Here is a 21,342-nt window from a genome sequence, read left to right as displayed (position 1 = left end):
GGGTTTCAGATCGACACCCAGGATAGTGTGTCAACCAACACAACAAAGTAACACTTTATTCTAAGGGACACATAAGGCATGAATATTTCCCAGCTAACTTTGCCATCATTTAAGAATTATGAATGCATATTGTAACCACATTATCAAAACCTCCTAACTAACAACAAGTAGCCTACAAAGGGGCCATCAGTCGCCCATTGTATCCATGCTTTCATTTTCTCTACTGGTGAATGCTTTGCCCATCAGTTAGTAACCTTTGCAAACAACCATCATGCTAGCTGACATTTGCACTCTTACTCCTCATTAAACTGGCAGATCCTTGTTTACTGATTTATAATTGCTTTCCCTTAGAGCAATGGATGTCAGAGAGACACTGACCGCGTTTCCCATAACGCTGTACTCAGTGACATTTTGCCCAGTCATTTCCATAGCAACCCTTCTCTGCTTATTAATGCATGTGGCACGGATATTAGTCCAACCCAGCTAACTGTGTCCAGGCCTTTGACAGTCTTGCTAGGCAACACTTTCAGAGAGGGTCTTGGATATTGGAAATTAACAGTCACTGACCTGAAACCCACCCAGCAAATGAAAAGGAGGAGTGAGGCCACTAACAGTATGCTTGACTAGGAGGAAATTACAAACAAATTCCATGAATTTTAGCTAGAAAGAAATTAAGGATTGAAATAAATAAAACAATAAAGTAAAGTAACAAAATTAATTAATGCAACAATGCTACACAGTTGTAGTTTCATAGTACTTTATCCTAATATATACATTTAATTCAATGTATTTATTAGAGAGAAGTATTAAGAACAACAGATTCACTGTGTGATATTTTGTGGTTACATAAGCATAGAAATTGCTGAGCTGTATCAAAGGTTTGCATGATACTGTACTTTACTAAAATAATTTTCACACTGCTCTCCCTCATTGATTTCTTACCATGACGTTTAGCCATAACCTCTTCTCAACCCTGCTGAGGGAGCCCCTCTTCTCCGAGCTTGTCTAACCATCATACTGGACACTCCATCCCCCCTTTCCCTGCTCTCCATTCACTTGTCACACTGACTGACCTTGACACTCGGGCTAACCTATGGCAGCCTGGTGCTTTGTGTCACAAAGTTTCACATCACTGTTTCATTCACAGATATCACTGTTTCAATCAATGTATTCCATACCAGTCTCACTACATCTCAGCTATGTCTCATTCAGAATATCATTCATATCCCCATCTCAGTGCTATTCCATTTATCACAGCGTTTTAGTTTTTTTTTGTTTTTTGGGGTGAATCAGCTTTAATAGTGCAAATAGATTGTGGATTCTATCAATGTAATTGTCTCCATTATTTCCAATCCCACATATATATATTTTTTATAAATATACAGTACCAGTCAAAAGTTTGGACACACCCACTCCTTCAAGGGTTTTTCTTTATTTTTACTATTTTCTACATAGTAGAATAGTGAAGAAACAGCAAAACTATGAAATAACACATGGAATCATGTAGTTACCAAAAAAAGTGTTAAACAATTCAAAATATATTTTATATTGGAGATGCTTCAAAGTAGCCACCCTTTGCCTTGATGACAGCTTTGCACACTCTTGGGATTCTCCCAACCAGCTTCATGAGGTAGTCACCTGGAATGCATTTCAATTAACAGGTGTGCCTTCTTAAAAGTTATTTTGCAGAATTTCTTTCCTTCTTAATGTGTTTGAGCCAATCAGTTGTGTTGTGACAAGGTAGGGTTGGTATACAGAAGATGGCCCTATTTGGTGAAAGTCCAAGTCCATATTATGGCAAGAACACCTCAAATAAGAGAAACGACAGTCCATCATTACATGAAGGTCAGTCAATCAGGAACATTTCAAGAACTTTGAAAGTTTCTTCAAGTGTAGTTGCAAAAACCATCAAGCGCTATGATGAAACTGGCTCTCATGAGGACCGCCACAGGAAAGGAAGACCCAGAGCTTAAGTTCATTGGAGTTACCAGCCTCAGAAATTGCAGCCCAAATAAATGCTTCACAGAGATCAATTAACATACACATCTCAACATCAACTGTTCAGAGACGGCGTGAATCAGACCTTCATGGTCGAATTGCTGCAAAGAAGCCACTACTGAAGGACACCAATAAGAAAAATAAACTTGCTTGCACCAAGAAATATGAGCAATGGGCATTAGACCGGTGGAAATCTGACCTTTCGTCTGAGGAGTTCAAATTTGAGATTTTTGGTTCCAACCGCCGTGTCTTTGTGAGACGCAGAGAAGGTGAACGGACGATCTCTGCATGTGTGGTTCCCACCATGAAGTATGGAGGAGGAGGTGTTATGGAGTGGGGGTGCTTTGCTGATGACATTGTCTGATTTATTTAGAATCCAAGGCACACTTAATCAGCATGGTAACCACAGTATTTTGCTGCGATACAACATCCCATTTGGTTTGCGCTTAGTGGGACTATCATTTATTTTTCAACAAGACAATGACCCAACACACCTCTAGGCTGTGTAAGGGCTGTTTGACCAAGAAGGAGAGTGATGGAGTGTTGCATCAGATGGCCTGGCCTCCACAGTCACCTGACCTCAACCCATGAGATGGACCGCAGTGAAGGAAAATAAGTGCTCAGCATACATGGAAACTCCTTCAAGACTGTGGGAAAAGCATTCCAGGTGAAGGTGGTTGAGAGAATGCCAAGAGTGTGCAAAGCTGTCATCAAGTTAAAGGGTGGCTACTTCGAAGAATCTCAAATATAAAATACAATAACTTTTTTGTTTACTGCATGATTCCATATGTGTTATTTCATAGTTTTGATGTCTTCACTAATATTGTACAATGTAGAAAAAAGTAAAAAGAAAGAAAAACCCTTGAATGAGTAGGTGTGTCCAAACTTTTGACTGGCACAGTATATCTTTTTTTAGAATATATTTTCCTTTATTTGTCCTGAACCCTATCACCCCTCCCCTAAAGGGGTAAACTATTGGACAACAACACTTATGCGTCTCCCTCCAGCTTATACAGTACATACTATATACATTTTACAGAACAGTATATTTTACATGAGTTATATTTTGTTTGTTTTTAGTCCCGTCCTTCAGCTATCTGTCTCTGAAGACCATCCAGTTTTGATTTCAATTTGCCATATATTTTTCAACTGAGCTTTGATGTTTCAGAAAAGTTCTGAACCTTTCTATTCTCATAGTTTCTGTAGGTTTTTACATTAAAGATAAATAATATAATAATACTCTTAGCAAAAAATGTTTATCGATTGACTATGACTTTTCAGATCACCCAGCAGTGTTCTTTGTAGAGTTAACTCTAGGTAAATGTTGCAATTCTTCAGCCATTCCTGAACCTGAGACCAAAAACAAGCTTGGACAGTACCAAAATAAATTATCTAATGATTCGGGTCTCTTCATAGCAAATTCTGCAGAGCTGGGATGGTTGTATCCCCAATATATAAAACATTCTATTTGTTGCAAGAATTTTGTATAATAATTTCAATTGAAAAACTAAGACTTGAATCCAGCGTTGTTTTGTGTATCAGTTCATAAATCATGCGCCATGGAATCGGTATGTTGAAAATCTCTTCCGAACTATTTAGCAATCTCTATTGCAAATCTGTATTTTTTTGTCCTTAAAATAAAATGCTCACAATTTTCTTTAACCATTTCAGTCTTTAACACAGGGAAGACAGACAAGTTCCTTACTTTCCCCCCTTCCACTTGCCTCTTCCATTTTTGCAGTAATGCTGTAATTAGTTGGTTGTAATTTTGGATAGAGTAGACGACATGTCCATATATTTTTGTTCACTTCATGTGACATAACTCCACCCGTCCTGATTATGATTTAATTTACAAAGATTATATAGTTTTTAAAACAAAAAAAACGTTTTTCCCAAAATAATAGTTTATTTGATCAATTAGTATATTTGAGTTTAACCATAATATGTATTGTAATATTTGTTCTATCTTTACTGGTGGATTAAACTGAAATTGCAACCAGCTTTCTATGGCTTGTTTTAAAAATGGCTATATTTTGGAGATTATTTCATTTTCAAATAACCAAAATAAATGGTTGCAATCTGAATAAGGGAAAGGGTCATTATTGAGCATGGGGTGAGCCATTCTTACTTATTTGCTAGAGAACCAGTTCGGATTTAAGTATAGCTTTTGTATGACTGAAGCCTTTAGTGAGTTGTGATGTCTTCACTAATGCTTTAATATTTAATCATTTCTGCCCTCCGAATTCATATTCATTATATAAATAGGCCAGTTTAATTTTGTCTGGCTTACCATTCCAAATCAAATAGAATATGTTTTGCTCATATACACTGAACAAAAATATAAACTCAACATGTAAACAAAGTATTGGTCCAATGTTTCATGAGCTGAAATAAAATATCACAGATATTTTCCATATGCACAAAAAGCTTATTTATCTCAAAATGTGCGCACAAATTTGTTTACATCCCTGTTAGTGAGAATTTCTCCTTTTCCAAGATAATCCATCCACCTGACAGTTGTGGCATGTCATTAAACAGTGTGGTAATTACACAGGTGCACCTTGAGCTGGGGACAACACAAGGCCACTCTAAAATGTGCAGTTTTGGCTCAGTGACTCAGTTGGTACAGCATAGCACTTGCAACGCCAGGGTTGTGGGTTCGATTCCCACAGGGGACCAGTACCAGAAAAAGTACAAAGATGTATCTACTCGCTACTGTAAGCCGCTCTAGATAAGAGCGTCTGCTAACTGACTACAATGTAAATGTCATGTCTCACAAAAAAATGCCACAGATGTCTCAAGTTGAGGCAGGGTGCAATTAGCATGCTGACTGCAGGAATGTACACCAAAAACGCAAATGTTAATTTCTCTACCATAAACCTCCTGCAACGTCATATTACAGAATTTGGCAGTGTGTCCAACCAACCTCACAACCGCAGACCACGTGTAACCCCTCCACCCCAGGACCTCCACATCTGGCTTATTCAGCTGCAGGATCATCTGAGACCAGTTACCCGAACAGCTGATTAAACTGATTAGTATTTCTGTCTGTAATAAACTCATTCTGATTGGCTGGGCCTGGCTCCCCAGTGGGTGGGCCTGACTCCCCAGTGGGTGGGCCTATGCCTTCCCAGGTCCACTCATGGCTCTTCATCGACCCTATCCTCGCTACATATTAGTCGCTAGACCCACTGGCTCCAGGTCATCTACAAGTCCATGCTAGGTAAAGCTCCACCTTATCTCAGTTTACTGGTCACGATGGCAACACCCACCCATAGCACGCGCTCCAGCAGGTGTATCTCACTGATCATCCCCAAAGCCAACACCTCATTTGGCCGCCTTTCCTTCCAGTTCTCTGCTGCCTGTGACTGGAACGAATTGCAAAAATCTCTGAAGTTGGAGACTTTTATCTGCCTCACCAACTTTAAACATCTGCTATCTGAGCAGCTAACCGATCGCTGCAGCTGTACATAGTCCATCGGTAAATAGCCCACCCAATTTACCTACCTCATCCCCATACTGTTTTTATTCATTTACTTTTCTGCTCTTTTGCACACATGACCATCTGATCATTTATCACTCCAGTGTTAATCTGCTAAATTGTAATTATTTGCCTACCTCCTCATGCCTTTTGCACACAATGTATATAGACTTTATTTTTTTCTACTGTGTTATTGACTTGTTTATTGTTTACTCCATGTGTAACTCTGTGTTGTTGTCTGTTCACACTGCTATGCTTTATCTTGGCCAGGTCGCAGTTGTAAATGAGAACTTGTTCTCAAATAGCCTACCTGGTTAAATAAAGGTGAAAAAAATGGCTGTGCCCCTGCCCAGTCATGTGAAATCCATAGATTAGGGCCTAATTTATTTATTTCAATTGACTTATTTCCTTATATGAAGAGTAACTCAGCAAAATCGTTGAAATTGTTGCATGTTGAATTTATATTTTTGTTCAGTATAATTTTAAAAACAAGTAATTAGGTGTTGGCAGGGCCATAAGCAAATAGATAAACTGGGATATGACTAAAGAGTTCAATTAGGGTGATTTTTACACAAATAGTCAGGTATTTTCCTTTCCTTTTGATAGCAAGATCTATTTCTGCTAACTTTCTATTAAAATGTATTGTAGTGAGACCATTTTTTTCTTTTGGGATATGAATACCAAGTTTGTCCACTTCACCATCAGACCATTTTATTGGTCAACTACATGGTAATGATCCAACATGTAATACAGTACAGTATAGTAAACACCATTTGGTTGTAATTCAGAGAGTTTCGAACAATTATCTAGATCCTCTACGAGGCTTTGGAGGGATCCAAATTGTGGATTTAAAAGAAAACATCTATCATCAGCATACAATGACACTTTTGTTTTTAAGCCCTGGATTTCTAGCTCCTTGATATTATTGTTCTGATTTGAATAGCTAACATTTCGATGGCCATAATGAATATGGCTTTGGGGATGACCAGTTAAATATACCTGCCGGAGCGGGGGGTTCCTATACATAACTTTAACCCATTGTATAATAGATTCTCCAAAATGGAAATATTCCAGGCATTTATATTTAAAGGCCAGTCAGACTTCATCAAAAGCCTTTTCAACGACAGCTTTGTCTACTAAGCCTGGTTTCACAGATTTTTCATAGTGTTCCAGTGTTTCCACTACTTGTCTTATATTCTCTCCAATGTATCATCCGTGTAAAAAAAACTTTCTGATGAAAAATAGCGTACAGTAGCTTTATAATTCTATGCACTAAGTGTAAGGAGCCTCCAATTTTTTTTTTTTTTTTGGGGGGTATCAGTCTTTCTTGTTGAGTATTGGATAATCTACCATTTTTATAGGAGTGGTTAAAACGTAATGGTCCTCTGAGTACATGAAAAAAGGTTTGGTATACCTCCACTGGTATGCCATCCAGCCCTGGAGTTTTCCCCAGCCTTAAAGGTTTTAATTGTATCAAGTTCCTCACCTGTAATTTGATGTTGACATGAGTCTTTCTGTACAGCTGTTCATTTTACATTATGAATAGAAAACTAATCTTTACAATTAAGTTTGCTTAGTGGAGATGGAGTAAACTGTAATGAAAACCTACATTTAAAGTACTTTGCTTCCTCTTTCAAAATATGGTTGGTCAATCATGGGTGACTCCATCATTAGTAACAGGTTATAGTAAATTATTTTTGATAGCATTTCTATGTTGAAGATTAAAAATAATTTGGTGCATTTTTTCCAAAATTCCTTACAGTTCACTTTATTTTTTTTAATAATATATTACACTTGATCTTTCTTGAATAAGTTCCTCCCATTTTTTTTGTTTTTCCTATAAGTTATTCACTACCGCTATGGTACAGTTTTTTATTGCTATCTGTACTGTTAGTCTCTCTATTTCCTTTGTTAATATGAACTCTTTTGACCTAAATTGCTTTGGTTTTAAAGATGAGTATTGCATTGGCCTCTAAAGGCACATATAAAAGCGCCCATAGAATAAGGTGATCTGCTGTACCTATGTCATGTTGGAAAAGGTCAATTATAAATGCGTCTGTCCTGGTCAATAACAAGTTGTCATCCAATAGGCTTTGATTCAATTTCCAACATCCTCGTCCACTTGGCAATTCTGCCAGAGTAATGTATATGCCAATTATTGGATGGTCCTGGCGCATTTAGTACCGTATCAACACAAGGTAAAAATATGTCTTTCTGCCACTGAACAAGGCAGTTAACCCACTGTTTCTAGGCCGTCATTGAAAATAAGAATTTGTTCTTAACTGACTTGCCTAGTTAAATAAAGGTTAAAAACATAATAATAATAATAATAAAACATATCCACAACTAACTAATAATATGCGTAATAATCTAGGCAATTCATACAAAGGATTGTTCCCTATAATTAGGACCGGCATTACAAAAATAACATTGTTTGGCAAGCAATTAATTTTGTGAAACAGTTATTGTAATTCATCCTATACTTTCCCTAACATCATTACCCCTTAGCAACAGATGTGGGATACATACACACACTCTCCCCACCGTTCCCCCTCAAACAACCACAAGCTCAGATGTTCAACAGTTGTTCCATCCCCGAGCCAAACTCAAGAGAATACTTGATGCGCAAATGCATATGCAGTTGTAGCTGTTTCAGAAGGCATGCAAAATTTAGCAAGAATGGGGAGATTTGCTTAACCAATGTCAAGTCCTAGCTGAAGGAGCACAGATACACCCCTTTCCCCTGAAACACACACAAGCTGGTCCACCGTTGTGACCATTTTCCCAAGCATATTTGGGCAGTCAAACCTTTTGATTATTTTGTGCCGACCGGGCCACAATAATTTGCTCCCTGTCTGATTGTCCGAGTTTGACCCTCTCCCCATGGGTTACTGCAGCTAGTGTTGCCAGCACTGCCACTACCTGGGTTGAGGTCTCCACTGGAATTCCCACCACCTAAGTAAAAGGTTGTCAAGGTTCTCATTAAGCAGCTTTGAAAAATTCCTTGAAAATTATGCTCATCCACCCTGGGGCTTTGATGAGGCAACCTCAAACTCTTGAGGGGACGGTGCTGCTTTAGTGGGTCTCTGAACGCAATTTATCTTTCTGTCTTGGTTGTCTATAGGATACTTTCAGCAGGCCTATAAAACAGTGAAGGACTTCTCCTTAGTGTGTGGGTCACTAAGGTTCTGTGTTTAGGGTATTGGGTTGGGGACGGTTCCATCGTGATAGAACAATAAATAAATAGACTATATTTGTAATTTATTTTAAAATGTATATCCAATATCTGCACAAAATTCCACCACAACCATACTTCCCCCACAAACCGTGCCTTCTATGTCCTCTGTTTGCTGAGTTTTTATCCCTACCGTGCCAACCCAACTTTGGACTTTTTACTACTTTTGTGTTCCAGTTTCTTATATTTGAAGATGTATTATTTCAATAATTGTCCTTTCTTCTAATGCTGCATTTATCACAGCTTTGTCTCACTACATCTCAGCCCTGTTATTCAAACACATATAGTATGATCCTCAGAACATCAAAGCAATGTCTCATTCATTATATCGCCATCTCATTACATTTCAGCTCTGTCTCACTTCATACATTGCAATTCATATAAAATGGCATATTCTTAAACCAAACTATTCTTTATCTTTAACATAAATAAAACCTTGCTTTAGACGCTTCTTCTCACACACATTCAACCACTCACCCCATGCTGTTTTTCCAATCCAATTTCAGGGACATTGTTGTTCCCTTTAAATAACGCTACAAACATGGTGCACAGATTCCTCAGATCCATATTGTATATGGGAGTCAGTTTGTATTTCGTGTGTATGAGTGGGCATTTCGAAAAAATGGGTCGTCGGCCTCTTACCCTAACTATGTTATTATTTTCCTCATACAGCACTTACATTTCTTACAGTTAAAAAATATCAGAACTGCTCACTACTTTTAACAAGCATGCATGACACACTATAGAAATGTTGCTAAGATACCACCTAATTACAGTTATCATTACAACAACTGCTTTGTTTTCATTGAGTACATGAAACTAGGCTATATGATATGTCGTCTTTCCAGGCAGATGGACAGTTCAGACAGGCAGACAGGCAGGCACGCAGGCAGACGGAAGGCAAAGGGATTGGGGGACTGCCAGAGAGAAAATGTACACATGTAAAAGCACAAACAAATTCACACAGACATATAGCTGGCCTACTGTCACACATATAGGATAGGAGGCAGGTAGTAACATACCTGGCTTGCACAGTCCTAGTACAGCACCCTGTTCAATTATTATTAAAATGTTTTACTCCATTACTGTTATATGTGCCTCTAATAGTGACAGCATCAAAACATGACAGCTACAAATCACCTTAGAGACAGGAAAACAATCAGGTGCTTGTTTCTTCATGAATTGGGGTCACGCAGGTCGACCTCGTGCCTTATCTTGACCAAGATTCAAAAACACAGCCTGGTCACACATTGTTTCATTGTTGTCCTTTTGGTGAGCTCTGTCTGCCCTGGCTTTCACATAATGCGTCTATTGTGAAGTCATGAGATCACTTACACACATGGGCAATAGCTCATGAGGAAAATCCACCTTAAAAAAATGCATGGATAAGATTAAATCACAGAAGTTTAAGTTCTTCTGTAACGCTTTTCGTTGGTGGAAGGAGAGGAGGACCAAAATTGAGCGTGGTAAATGTTTGTCGTGTTTTAATTGAACAAACTGAACACTACAAAAAATAATAATGAAGAGAAAACGAAACAGTTCTGCCAGGTGAACAGACACTAAACAGAAATTAAACACCCACAACCAAAATGGGGAAAACAGGCTACCTGAGTATGACTCTCAATCAGAGACAATGAACGACACCTGCCTCTGATTGTGAACCATTCCCAGGCCAAACACATAGAAATATAACAATCTAGAAAAAGGAACATAGACTACCCACCCCGACCGACCTAACACAAAGACATAACAAAGGAACTAAGGTCAGAACGTGACAGTACCCCCCCAAAGGTGCGGACTCCAGCCGCAAAACCTGAACCTATAGGGGAGGGTCTGGGTGGGCGTCTGTCCGCGGTGGCGGCTCTGGCGCGGGACGTGGACCCCACTCCACCATAGTCTTTGCCCGCTTAAGTGGCGCCTTTGGAGCGGCGACCCTCGCTGCCGACCTCTGACTGGGGACCCTTGCAGCGGGCCCTGAATAGATGGGAGACTCCGGCAGCTCCTGGCTGACGGGCGGCTCCGGCAGCTCCTGACTGACGGGGGGCTCTGGCAGCTCCTGGCTGACGGGGGGCTCCGGCAGCTCAGGACAGACGGGCGGCTCCGGCAGCTCAGGACAGACGGGCGACTCCGGCAGCTCAAGACAGACGGGCGGCTCCGGCAGCTCAAGACAGACGGGCGGCTCTGGCAGCTCAAGACAGACGGGCGGCTCTGGCAGCGCAGGCCAGACGGGCGGCTCTGGCAGCTCAGGAGAGACGGGCGGCTCTGGCAGCTCAGGTCAGATGGGCGGCTCTGGCCTGGAGAGAGAACCTGGAGGGAGGAGACGGAGAGACAGCCTGGTGTGTGGAGCTGCCACAGGACCCACCAGGCTTGGGAGACCTACAGGAGGCCTGGTGTGTGGAGGAGGCACCGGATGTACAGGGATGTACAGGGATGTGAGGGAGCACTGGAGCTCTGGTGAGCAGCCTTGGCACCACTCCTCTAGGCTGGATGACCACTTTAGCCCGAACCATCCAGAGTGCAGGCACAGGTTGAACCGAGCTGTGGGTGAGCACTGGAGATCTGGTGCATACTACTTGCACCTCTCCCTTAGGCTCAATGCCCACATTCGCCCGGCACGGGCGGAGTGCAGTCATAGGACACACTGCCGCCTCCTAGCGCCCCGGAGACACAGCACGCAGAGCCGGCGCAGGATACCCTGGGCCAAAACGGTGTACCGGAGACCAGACACGCTGAGCCGGCACAACACGCCCTGGCTGGATGCCCACTCTCGCATGGCACTTGCGGAGGGCTGGTCTATAGCACACTGGGTTATGAGCGCGTACTGGCGACACCGTGCGCTTAACCGCATAACACGGTGCCTGACCATTACAACGCTGCTTTCGGTAAGCACGAGGAGTGGGCTCAGGTCTCCAACCTGACTCTGCCACACTCCCTGTGTGCCTCTCCCAACATTTTTGGGGGGCTGCCTCTTGTGCCTCCTCATATCGCTGCCGCTCAGCTTTCGCTGCCTCCAGTTCTTCCTTGGGGCGGCGATATTCCGATATGGTGGAAGGAGAGGAGGACCAAAATGCAGCGTGGTAAGTGTTCATCATGTTTTAATTGAACAAACTGAACACTACACAAAACAATAACGAAGAGAAAACAAAAAAGTTCTGCCAGGTGAACAGACACTATAAACAGAAATTAAACACCCACAACCAAAATGGGGAAAACAGCCTACCTAAGTATGATTCTCAATCAGAGACAACGAACGACACCTGCCTCTGATTGAGAACCATACTAGGCCAAACACAGAAATATAACAACCTAGAAAAAGGAACATAGACTGCCCACCCCAACTCATGCCCTGACCAACCTAACACAAATACATAACAAAGTAACTAAGGTCAGAACGTGAAATCTTCACCTTAAATGGTACATGGTCGATGGTGGGTGCTGTGCCAACCACACAACAGACACGGATTCCCCTCATTAAATTGGAAAAGTCTAATGGTTATGTAAAGCACTTACAGTTTTCTCGATTACTTAAACACTGTGAAGGAAACTATTTGGGAAATATTGGATCTTTATTCAGGGATTAAGAATAGTCTCACTTCTATTAAATGTTTCTTTACCATCTTATTCCATTTACTCTTTTCCACAGACAAAGTTGGCCTATTGATGGTTATAGTTAGTATTTGTTTTAGCCATTATCTAATGAGTGGTGAGAATACCTTCTAATTTGATGATTAAATATTATATTTTGACAAAGTTAGCTGATTTTGTAACATGTACTGTAACTTAAATTGTGATAGTGTTAGTTAATTTTGCAAAAGTGCATTTGCAGTTTAGGTCTGTAAAGTTGTTTGCAGTTTAGTTGTTTGGATCCGCCTCGATTAGACCAAACAAACTTTGTAGGCCAACACCTCATTTACTTTTGTGGGGGAGCAATCCTTTGTGTGCCTGTTAAACTGGGTTTATTCCTGTTCATAGTTGTAAAATTTCTGATTTTTAAATAACTAAAAAATAGCATTACCGCTACAGCTATCTCTGTCTGTCCTCAAACCAGAGGAGTTAGGACCCAATTAAGGAACTCTAACAAAAAGCAGACCTTTTTTTTCAGGCTATAATAACATCATTATATATCTACTACCTTAGGCTCAATGCCCACACTACCTTGTGAATTATTATGTAATTTGAGATAAAAGTGAACTTCTTGTTCATTTGTTAAAGTAAGTTATTGAAGACAATTGACCACTTTAGCCCGAACCATCCAGAGTGCAGGCACAGCACTGGAGATCTGGTGCATACTACTCGCACCTCTCGCTTAGGCTCATTTAAAATACTTGAATCGTTAGTACTCTACAATCATAACAATGAATCCAAATTAAATCATTTAAAAAGGAGCATAAACATCTCTCTCACACACACCATATGATGTTCATGTTCAGAGGAGCAAGTGTCATGAAAATAGTGAATGTGAATGTAAAATAGTGAATGTGCTGATTGGAAGTGCTTTCTAAAATATTAAATTTTTCATGCTTTGAAATCACCAACATTGCACAAACCGGCAAGCTCTACTGTGGAGTATCATACACCATCTGAGAAATGTTATGCAATTTGGGAAGAATTACTCAATAAACACTATTGTGTGAAGAAATACAATTTACAATATAAATATGGTACACCTTCATGTTGAAGTTGTCCATTCAAAGCCAGTTAAAATCATGTGTCACTTGGCCCTATAGAGCGTATAATACCCATTTAGCCTATCTAAAATAATCTAAAGTACTAATTCTCCACATCCACCTGATGATATGCTTGTCACTGATAGGTCATACAATTAATGTCAGTTTACATTGTAGGCCTACACATCGTTTCATTTTCCTCTACTACTTACAATGACAGAATAATGTAATTGATAATAATAATATTTTTTCCAATTAGCTTGGTTTTACTCAGTGGCAAGCTTCTGAGTGATGTGTGTAATATCTTGATCTCAACAGGGTGAGTTAACTTACAGACAAAAATAATTTGAGCCTAATCTCACACCTCGCCTACGTAGATGGGATCGGACCCTTGGAGCATGCATGCTTGTCACTGGTCTAATAGTTGGTAGGACAGAATGCAGCAACAGCAGTCTAATTTTCCTTTCTAATGCACTGAGAAGGCGAACGATATCAAATAAATGCAGTGCTGGCTTTTTGCAAATGGTTAACACTTCATATTACGTTTTGGAGAAAAGTGTTCACACCTGGCTTTGTTGTTCATTGAAAAATGTCTAGTCCACATTGATTCAACAAAATTTCATTGAAATTACTTGGAAACAATGTTGATTCAACCAGTGTGTGCCCAGCGGGTGGCTTCATATAGATTTATTGTGGTGATAGACAGTTTGATATTGAGGTGGAATATCAGCATGATGGGGTGGCGTTGGATTTGTAACTGAAAGGTTGCAAGATCGAATCCCCAAGCTGACAAGATAAAAATCTGTTCTGCACCTGAACAAGGCAGTTAACCCACTGTTCCTAGGCTGTCATTGAAAATAAGAACTTGTTCTTAACTGACTTCCCAAGTTAAAGAAAGGTTAAATAAGTGATATGTTGAATAGGTTATGACAGTGTTTGGGTTGGGTTACCTTCTCTGAAGTCTGTATAGGTTGCCATGGGATTGTTCCATTTGATTTCCATAAATTATTGTCCGCACCCCTTTTTAATTTGAATTAAACTACATATTTGCTCATGGTAGAAGTGGTCATAAAGTTACCTTTTGGACCTGAATGTCAAAACATTTTTAAGATAGAGGTTGATCCATTCTACATACCATACCCTGCTGTGAGACATCCATGTCTTCGTCACTGGAAAAGATAAACGGTTGAGTTTGATATCATTTATAAGCTTACAAACATGGTTGTCAAACTACTGAATTATTTCTTGAGTATTAGTATCAGGATGGCAAGTAGCCTAGAGGTTTAAGAGCATTGCGCCGGTAACCAATATGTTGCTGGTTAGATTCCCTGAGCTAACTAATTAACAATCTGCCAATATGCCATTGAGCAAGACACTTAACCCTAATTGCTCCTCTGGATAAGATCGTCTGCTAAAATGTAAACGTGAACAACAACAAAAATAATCATACAAATTAGGTTATTTTTTACCTTTAAAGTCAATTATCAAAAAACTTGCAAACTCAGATTTTTGTTTTTTATTTTCGCATATGTTGTAGCTTTACCCTCACTCCTAGGACAGACCAGAGCCTTATATAGGCCTATGCAGTTTCAGAAACTGTTCATTGTTTTGTAAGCATTACATGGCAAAGTAGTCAGAAGTTTGTGGATTCGCAGACCACCCCGGACAAGGGTAGACGTGAAAAGATCTCCATTATAATAAAAGCACCTCATGAATCTATCACCTTATTTGCGGTCTGAGAAACTACATTTTTTAATAAACGCATTTTATGCATTTTACATGACTGGAGACAAGCAGAATATATTTTTTTAATACCACAACAGAGCATGACAACGAATGGGTGCATGCTGCAGCATCATATATATTTTTATTTCTATACATAGTATTCTATACATAGTCTAAGTTTGAAACAGTGCTAAAGTTGTGTATTGACTGTAAAAATAGAGCGCAACAGAACCAACTGAAGTATCATACATGAATTAGAGAAAAGGCCAATTGTTTTTTAATATTGCAGTTGCATATCATCATGTAGGCCTGCACGCATTTATAACTTTTTTTCATTTGGAAAACTATAATTTTCTAATTTATTCTATTTTATTGGGGGCTGTGCTTTGGCAAAGTGGGTGGGGTTATGTCCTGCCTGTTTGGGCCTGTCCTGGGGTATCGTCGGACAGGGCCACAGTGTCTCCTGACCCCTCCTGTCTCAGCCTCCAGTATTTATGCTGCAGTAGTTTGTGTCGAGGGGCTAGGGCCATTCTGTTATATCTGGATAATTTCTCCGGTCTTATCCGGTGTCCTGTGTGAATTTAAGTATGCTCTCTCTAATTATCTCTCTCTCTTTCTCTCCTTTTCTCTCTTTATTTCTCTCGTTCTCTCTTTCTCTCTCTCAGAGGACCTTAGCCCTAGGACCACCAGTCCACCTGGATGTGCTGCTGCTCCAGTTTCAACTGTTCTGCCTGTGGCTCTGGAACCCTGACCTGTTCACCGGACATGCTACCTATCCCAGATCCCAGACCTGCTGTTTTCAACTCTCTGGAGACAGCAGGAGCGGTAGAGATACTCTGAATGATTGGCTATGAAAAGTCAACTGACATTTACTCCTGAGGTGCTGACCTATTGCACCCTCGACAACCACTGTGATTATTATTATTTGACCCTGCTGGTTATCTATGGTTATCTATGAACATTTGAACATCTTGGCCATGTTCTGTTATAATCTCTATAGTTTCTGTACAGCACTTTGTGACATCAGCTGATGTAAGAAGGGCTTTATAAATACATTTGATTGATTTTTGTTACAAAATAGATTTGTGTTGACTGTGATTGGGGCATAGGAATATACTGTAAAGGCGTCTTCTAGGCTAAATTAACAAACTAGGCATGCATAGCTCACCGCATGATCCTTAAACCAAAGGCAATGTAGAATGACTGTATAGCCTAATAAGGCATTTTTCATTTCAAAATTACTTAATTGTAAGTCATAATTTTTTACTGATAATTTTATACAGCCTAAAAAAGAAATGTATGTTGTTGAAATGCTGTTGTTGGTGTGTTGTTGAGATGCTGAGTGATCCTGCCAGCCTATTGCATGTCACAAATGCATCACAATTTATTTCTTAAATGCCAAGCTTAAAAAAAAAGAAATCTTTATCCTTTGCGTCAGACTCATTAAAGAAAACAATTCGGCCAGTTAGGTGAGTAATCGCTGTTCTGATATCCAGAAGCTCTTTACATTCATAAGAGGCGGTAGCATCAACATTATATACAAAATAAGTTACAAACAATGCGGAAATAAACACACAAAATAACACAATTGGTTAGGAGCCCGTAATATGGCAGCCATCCCCTCCGGTACCATTCTTCCAATCTTTTCCACCTGAAATTCCTCAAACATACCAGTAAATGTCATGGATGCAAGTTTGTTGTGGGTTGTCATGGTGTTTTGGGGGTTGGTGAGGTGTGGTTTGAGTTGCCATATTACCATCTATACAAGCGTAATTCCCTCACACATAAGGGAAGGGAAATCATTTAACTGCTTTGTATAGGGAAGACATTTCCCCCCTGGCGTTGGTTTACATATATGCTGCATGGCTCCCTAAGGTGGAGTGGGTGGATATGAAGTTGCGTTACAGTACCTGACAAAGTGTTGTTGTAGTGACACCATCTGCTAATATCCTTGCTGAGCCTCGTCCCTCTCCTCTCTCCCCACGCCCAGATGTTGCTTGTTCTCCGGCTAGACTTTCGGATCGCTCAGGCTGTAAGAGGAATGAATAGCATAATAATTTAATACAATTAAAAAATATAGTAGGCTACATATGTTCACTTTTTTCATCAACATAAGAAAATAACTGTTGATACTGTAGATGAACTCCACAAAAATGTGTAAAAGCCCCATAGTTTACAGGTTGAAGGTATGACAAGTAAAACTAAAAAGCATGCTCTTCAACCGATCGCTGCCCGCACCTGCCCGCCCGTCTAGCATCACTACTCTGGACGGCTCTGACTTAGAATATGTGGACAACTACAAATACCTAGGTGACTGGTTAGACAGTAAACTCTCCTTCCAGACCCATATCAAACATCTCCAATCCAAAGTTAAATCTAGAATTGGCTTCCTATTTCGCAACAAAGCATCCTTCACTCATGCTGCCAAACATACCCTTGTAAAACTGACCATCCTACCAATACTCGACTTTGGCGATGTCATTTACAAAATAGCCTCCAATACCCTACTCAACAAATTGGATGCAGTCTATCACAGTGCAATCCGTTTTGTCACCAAAGCCCCATATACTACCCACCATTGCGACCTGTACGCTCTCGTTGGCTGGCCCTCGCTTCATACTCGTCGCCAAACCCACTGGCTCCATGTCATCTACAAGACCCTGCTAGGTAAAGTCCCCCCTTATCTCAGCTCGCTGGTCACCATAGCATCTCCCACCTGTAGCACACGCTCCAGCAGGTATATCTCTCTAGTCACCCCCAAAACCAATTCTTTCTTTGGCCGCCTCTCCTTCCAGTTCTCTGCTGCCAATGACTGGAACGAACTACAAAAATCTCTGAAACTGGAAACACTTATCTCTTTCACTAGCTTTAAGCACCAACTGTCAGAGCATCTTACAGATAACTGCACCTGTACATAGCCCACCTATAATTTAGTCCAAACAACTACCTCTTTCCCAACTGTATTTCATTTATTTATTTATTTTCCTCCTTTGCGCCCCATTATTTTTATTTCTACTTTGCACATTCTTCCATTGCAAAACTACCATTCCAGTGTTTTACTTGCTATATTGTATTTACTTTGCCACCATGGCCTTTTTTGCCTTTACCTCCCTTCTCACCTAATTTGCTCACATTGTATATAGACTTGTTTATACTGTATTATTGACTGTATGTTTGTTTTACTCCATGTGTAACTCTGTTTTGTTGTATCTGTCGAACTGCTTTGCTTTATCTTGGCCAGGTCGCAATTGTAAATGAGAACTTGTTCTCAACTTGCCTACCTGGTTAAATAAAGGTGAAATAAAAAATTTAAAAATACAGTTATTTTTGCTCCTTTGCACCCCAGTATCTCTACTTGCCACCATGGCCTTTTTTGCCTTTACCTCCCTTCTCACCTAATTTGCTCACATTGTATATAGACTTGTTTATGCTGTGTTATTGACTGTACGTTTGTTTATTCCATGTGTAGCTCTGTGTTGTTGTTTGTGTTGCACTGCTTTGCTTTATCTTGGCCAGGTCGTAGATGTAAATGAGAACTTGTTCTCAACTGGCCTACCTGGTTAAATAAAAAATAAATAAAAAATGATTACATCCCAACTCATGACATTTGGAAAAATTCCTTTAGGGTGGATTGCAGATGTGGCCATATCTTAAAATAAGATTTGTCTTCCAAAGGACGTTTTATCGGAAAAACATGTCTAGGTTCCAAAAAGGGTTCTCCGGCTGTCCCCATAAGAGAACCCTTTTTGGTTCCATGTAAAAAATATTTTGGGTTCTATGGACAGCCGGGAAAAAAACGTTTTAAGTTCTAGATAGCACCTTTTTTCCCCTAAGAGTGTACAAACCAAACTATTTCCTGTGAAAATAACTGTGTAGAACAGATAATAAGTTACAAGACAAATCACTGATGAATGACGCTCTTCGTAACCACAATTAATCTAATATTTGTTTTTAAAGAATCCGCCTAATTTGTTTGTGATTGGCTACAGTATTTTTCCTTATTATTATTTTTTACATCATTTTATCCATCAAAGCAACATCAAGATGCTGTTGGGCTATTCTTCATTCAGAGTTGCTCATACTTTTCTAAACTGAAGTTTTGAGAGTTTTGTTAACAGGCCTAGAAGTTCAATAACAAGCAGCACAGAGTTCAAACAATGTCACATGAGCGTAGGCCTACCCTACTACTTTGAAAACAGATAGGCTTCCATGCTTGTGACACTATTTTCCCAAGGCTTGCGTTTTGGCCATTATTATGAGCTGTTCTCCCCTCAGCAGCCTCCACTGATAGACTAAAGAAAATTAAACCTAGTATTTCTATGTAAAATTCCCAGCATGCACATCAGTCTACTATGAGAAACACCAACTAACTCTTTAATTTGACATTTTTAGGCTACTCTAATCTGTCAATCAGTCTAAGAGCAATGTGTAGGCCTATAATTTCAGGTTCTGGAACTTTAGGCTGCCATTTTTGTTTTTATTCCAAAATGGAACACATTTACATTTGAACATTATAAGGGAAACAATGTATCCAAAGCTGTTCGAAACAAGCAAACGTACGGAATACATATTAGAAACGTCCTCATTCCTCCTCCTCAATCTTCAACACACCCCTAGTAAAATATCAACCCTGCACAAATCAAGTCTCACCCCTACTCCTTAACCCTCACCTTTGCACTCTTTGATTCACAATAATGAGCTTTTCCAATGGCTTAAATGATAGGTTACTGTCTATAATTTTTGCCTCAATTTCATGATGTGTAGACCTAACAGCATGTGTGCAACGATGTGTCAAATGTTACATTTAGTGCATAGCCTAAGCATTAGAATAAGCTGCCTCAATATTTGCAGCCATAGGTGATAATTTCTCTCTTGGAGCTGATCTTTCTTCAGTATCTAATGTTAAGGTAGGATTTGAATGGAGAACGCTGATCCGAGAGCAGCACTGCCTTTCTTTCGAACCTATTGGTTTCGACACATGCCTTAACAAGGCACTTACGGGAAACTGGGCCCTGGCTATTACTTTGTATAAATGGCTATTTACAATTATGTAAAGCATATGGATTTTCCCATTAAAGAGGGGAGGGGCGTGAATATCAACAGCTGCTTTACATTAAGCACATATCAGTTCCTGTTCCTACTCTCACAGTGAGTAAGTTGGCTGATTGAGCAGACTCCAGACTTTCCTGGCTTTAATATAACTGAAATAACTGTTTAGGAAGCACTGAATTGAGTGACATGTGTATTGTCATTTGTGTAGATAGTGGCACTACTTTGTCCCATCCATTCCTGATGCTTTCTCCATGCAAATGTTTTAACAGTGTCTAATATTTATACTGAACACAAATATAAACGTAACGTAAAGTGTTGGTCCCATGTTTCATGAGCTGAAATAAAAGATCCTAGGAATGTTCCATACGCACAAAAAGCTTATTTCTCAAAAATTGTGTCCCCATTTTGTTTACATCCCTGTTAATGAGCATTTCTCCTTTGCCAAAATAATCCATCCACCTGACAGGTGTGACATATCAAAAATCTGATTAAACACCATGATCATTGCACAGGTGCAACATGTGCAGGGGAAAATAAAAGCCACTAAAATGTGCAGTTTTGTCACACAACATAATGCTACATCTCAAGTTCAGGGGGCACGCAATTGGCATGCTGACTGCAGGAATGTTCATTTCTCTACCATAAGCCACCTCCAATGTCGTTTTAGAGAATTTGTCCGTACATCCAACCAGCCTTACAACCACAGACCACGTGTAACCACACCAGCCCAGAACCTCCACATCCAGCTTCTTAATCTGCGGGATCATCATTGTCTACTGTGTTATTGACTTGTTAATTGTTTACTCCATGTGTAACTCTGTGTTGTCTGTTCACACTGCTATGCTTTATCTTGGCCAGGTCGCAGTTGCAAATGAGAACTTGTTCTCAACTAGCCTACCTGGTTAAATAAAGGTGAAATAAAATCTGTGACCAGCCACCCGGACAGCTAATGAAACTGAGGAGTATGTCTGTCTGTAATAAAGCCATTTTTGTATGTAGTTAAAATGTATGTACAGTGCCTTGCGAAAGTATTCGGCCCCCTTGAACTTTGCGAACTTTTGCCACATTTCAGGCTTCAAACATAAAGATATAAAACTGTATTTTTTTTGAGAAGAATCAACAACAAGTGGCACACAATCATGAAGTGGAATGACATTTATTGGATATTTCAAACTTTAACAAAT

General features: G+C 39.9%; 1 protein-coding gene across 1 annotated transcript in view; it reads right to left on the bottom strand.

The window, feature by feature from the left end:
• LOC118386465 (nck-associated protein 5-like) overlaps positions 1–21,342 on the bottom strand; it is a 101,442-nt gene that overhangs the window by 67,661 nt on the left and 12,439 nt on the right. The window contains exon 2 of the mRNA XM_035774196.2: positions 17,017–17,136. Coding sequence (XP_035630089.2) covers positions 17,017–17,045 — 29 coding nt within the window. The 5' untranslated portion in view covers positions 17,046–17,136. The remainder of the gene's footprint in view (positions 1–17,016; positions 17,137–21,342) is intronic.

The sequence above is a fragment of the Oncorhynchus keta genome, chromosome 7 (assembly GCF_023373465.1).
Source record: "Oncorhynchus keta strain PuntledgeMale-10-30-2019 chromosome 7, Oket_V2, whole genome shotgun sequence".
Taxonomy (NCBI): Eukaryota; Metazoa; Chordata; class Actinopteri; order Salmoniformes; family Salmonidae; genus Oncorhynchus; species Oncorhynchus keta.
This window is presented reverse-complemented; position numbering and strand designations above follow the sequence as displayed.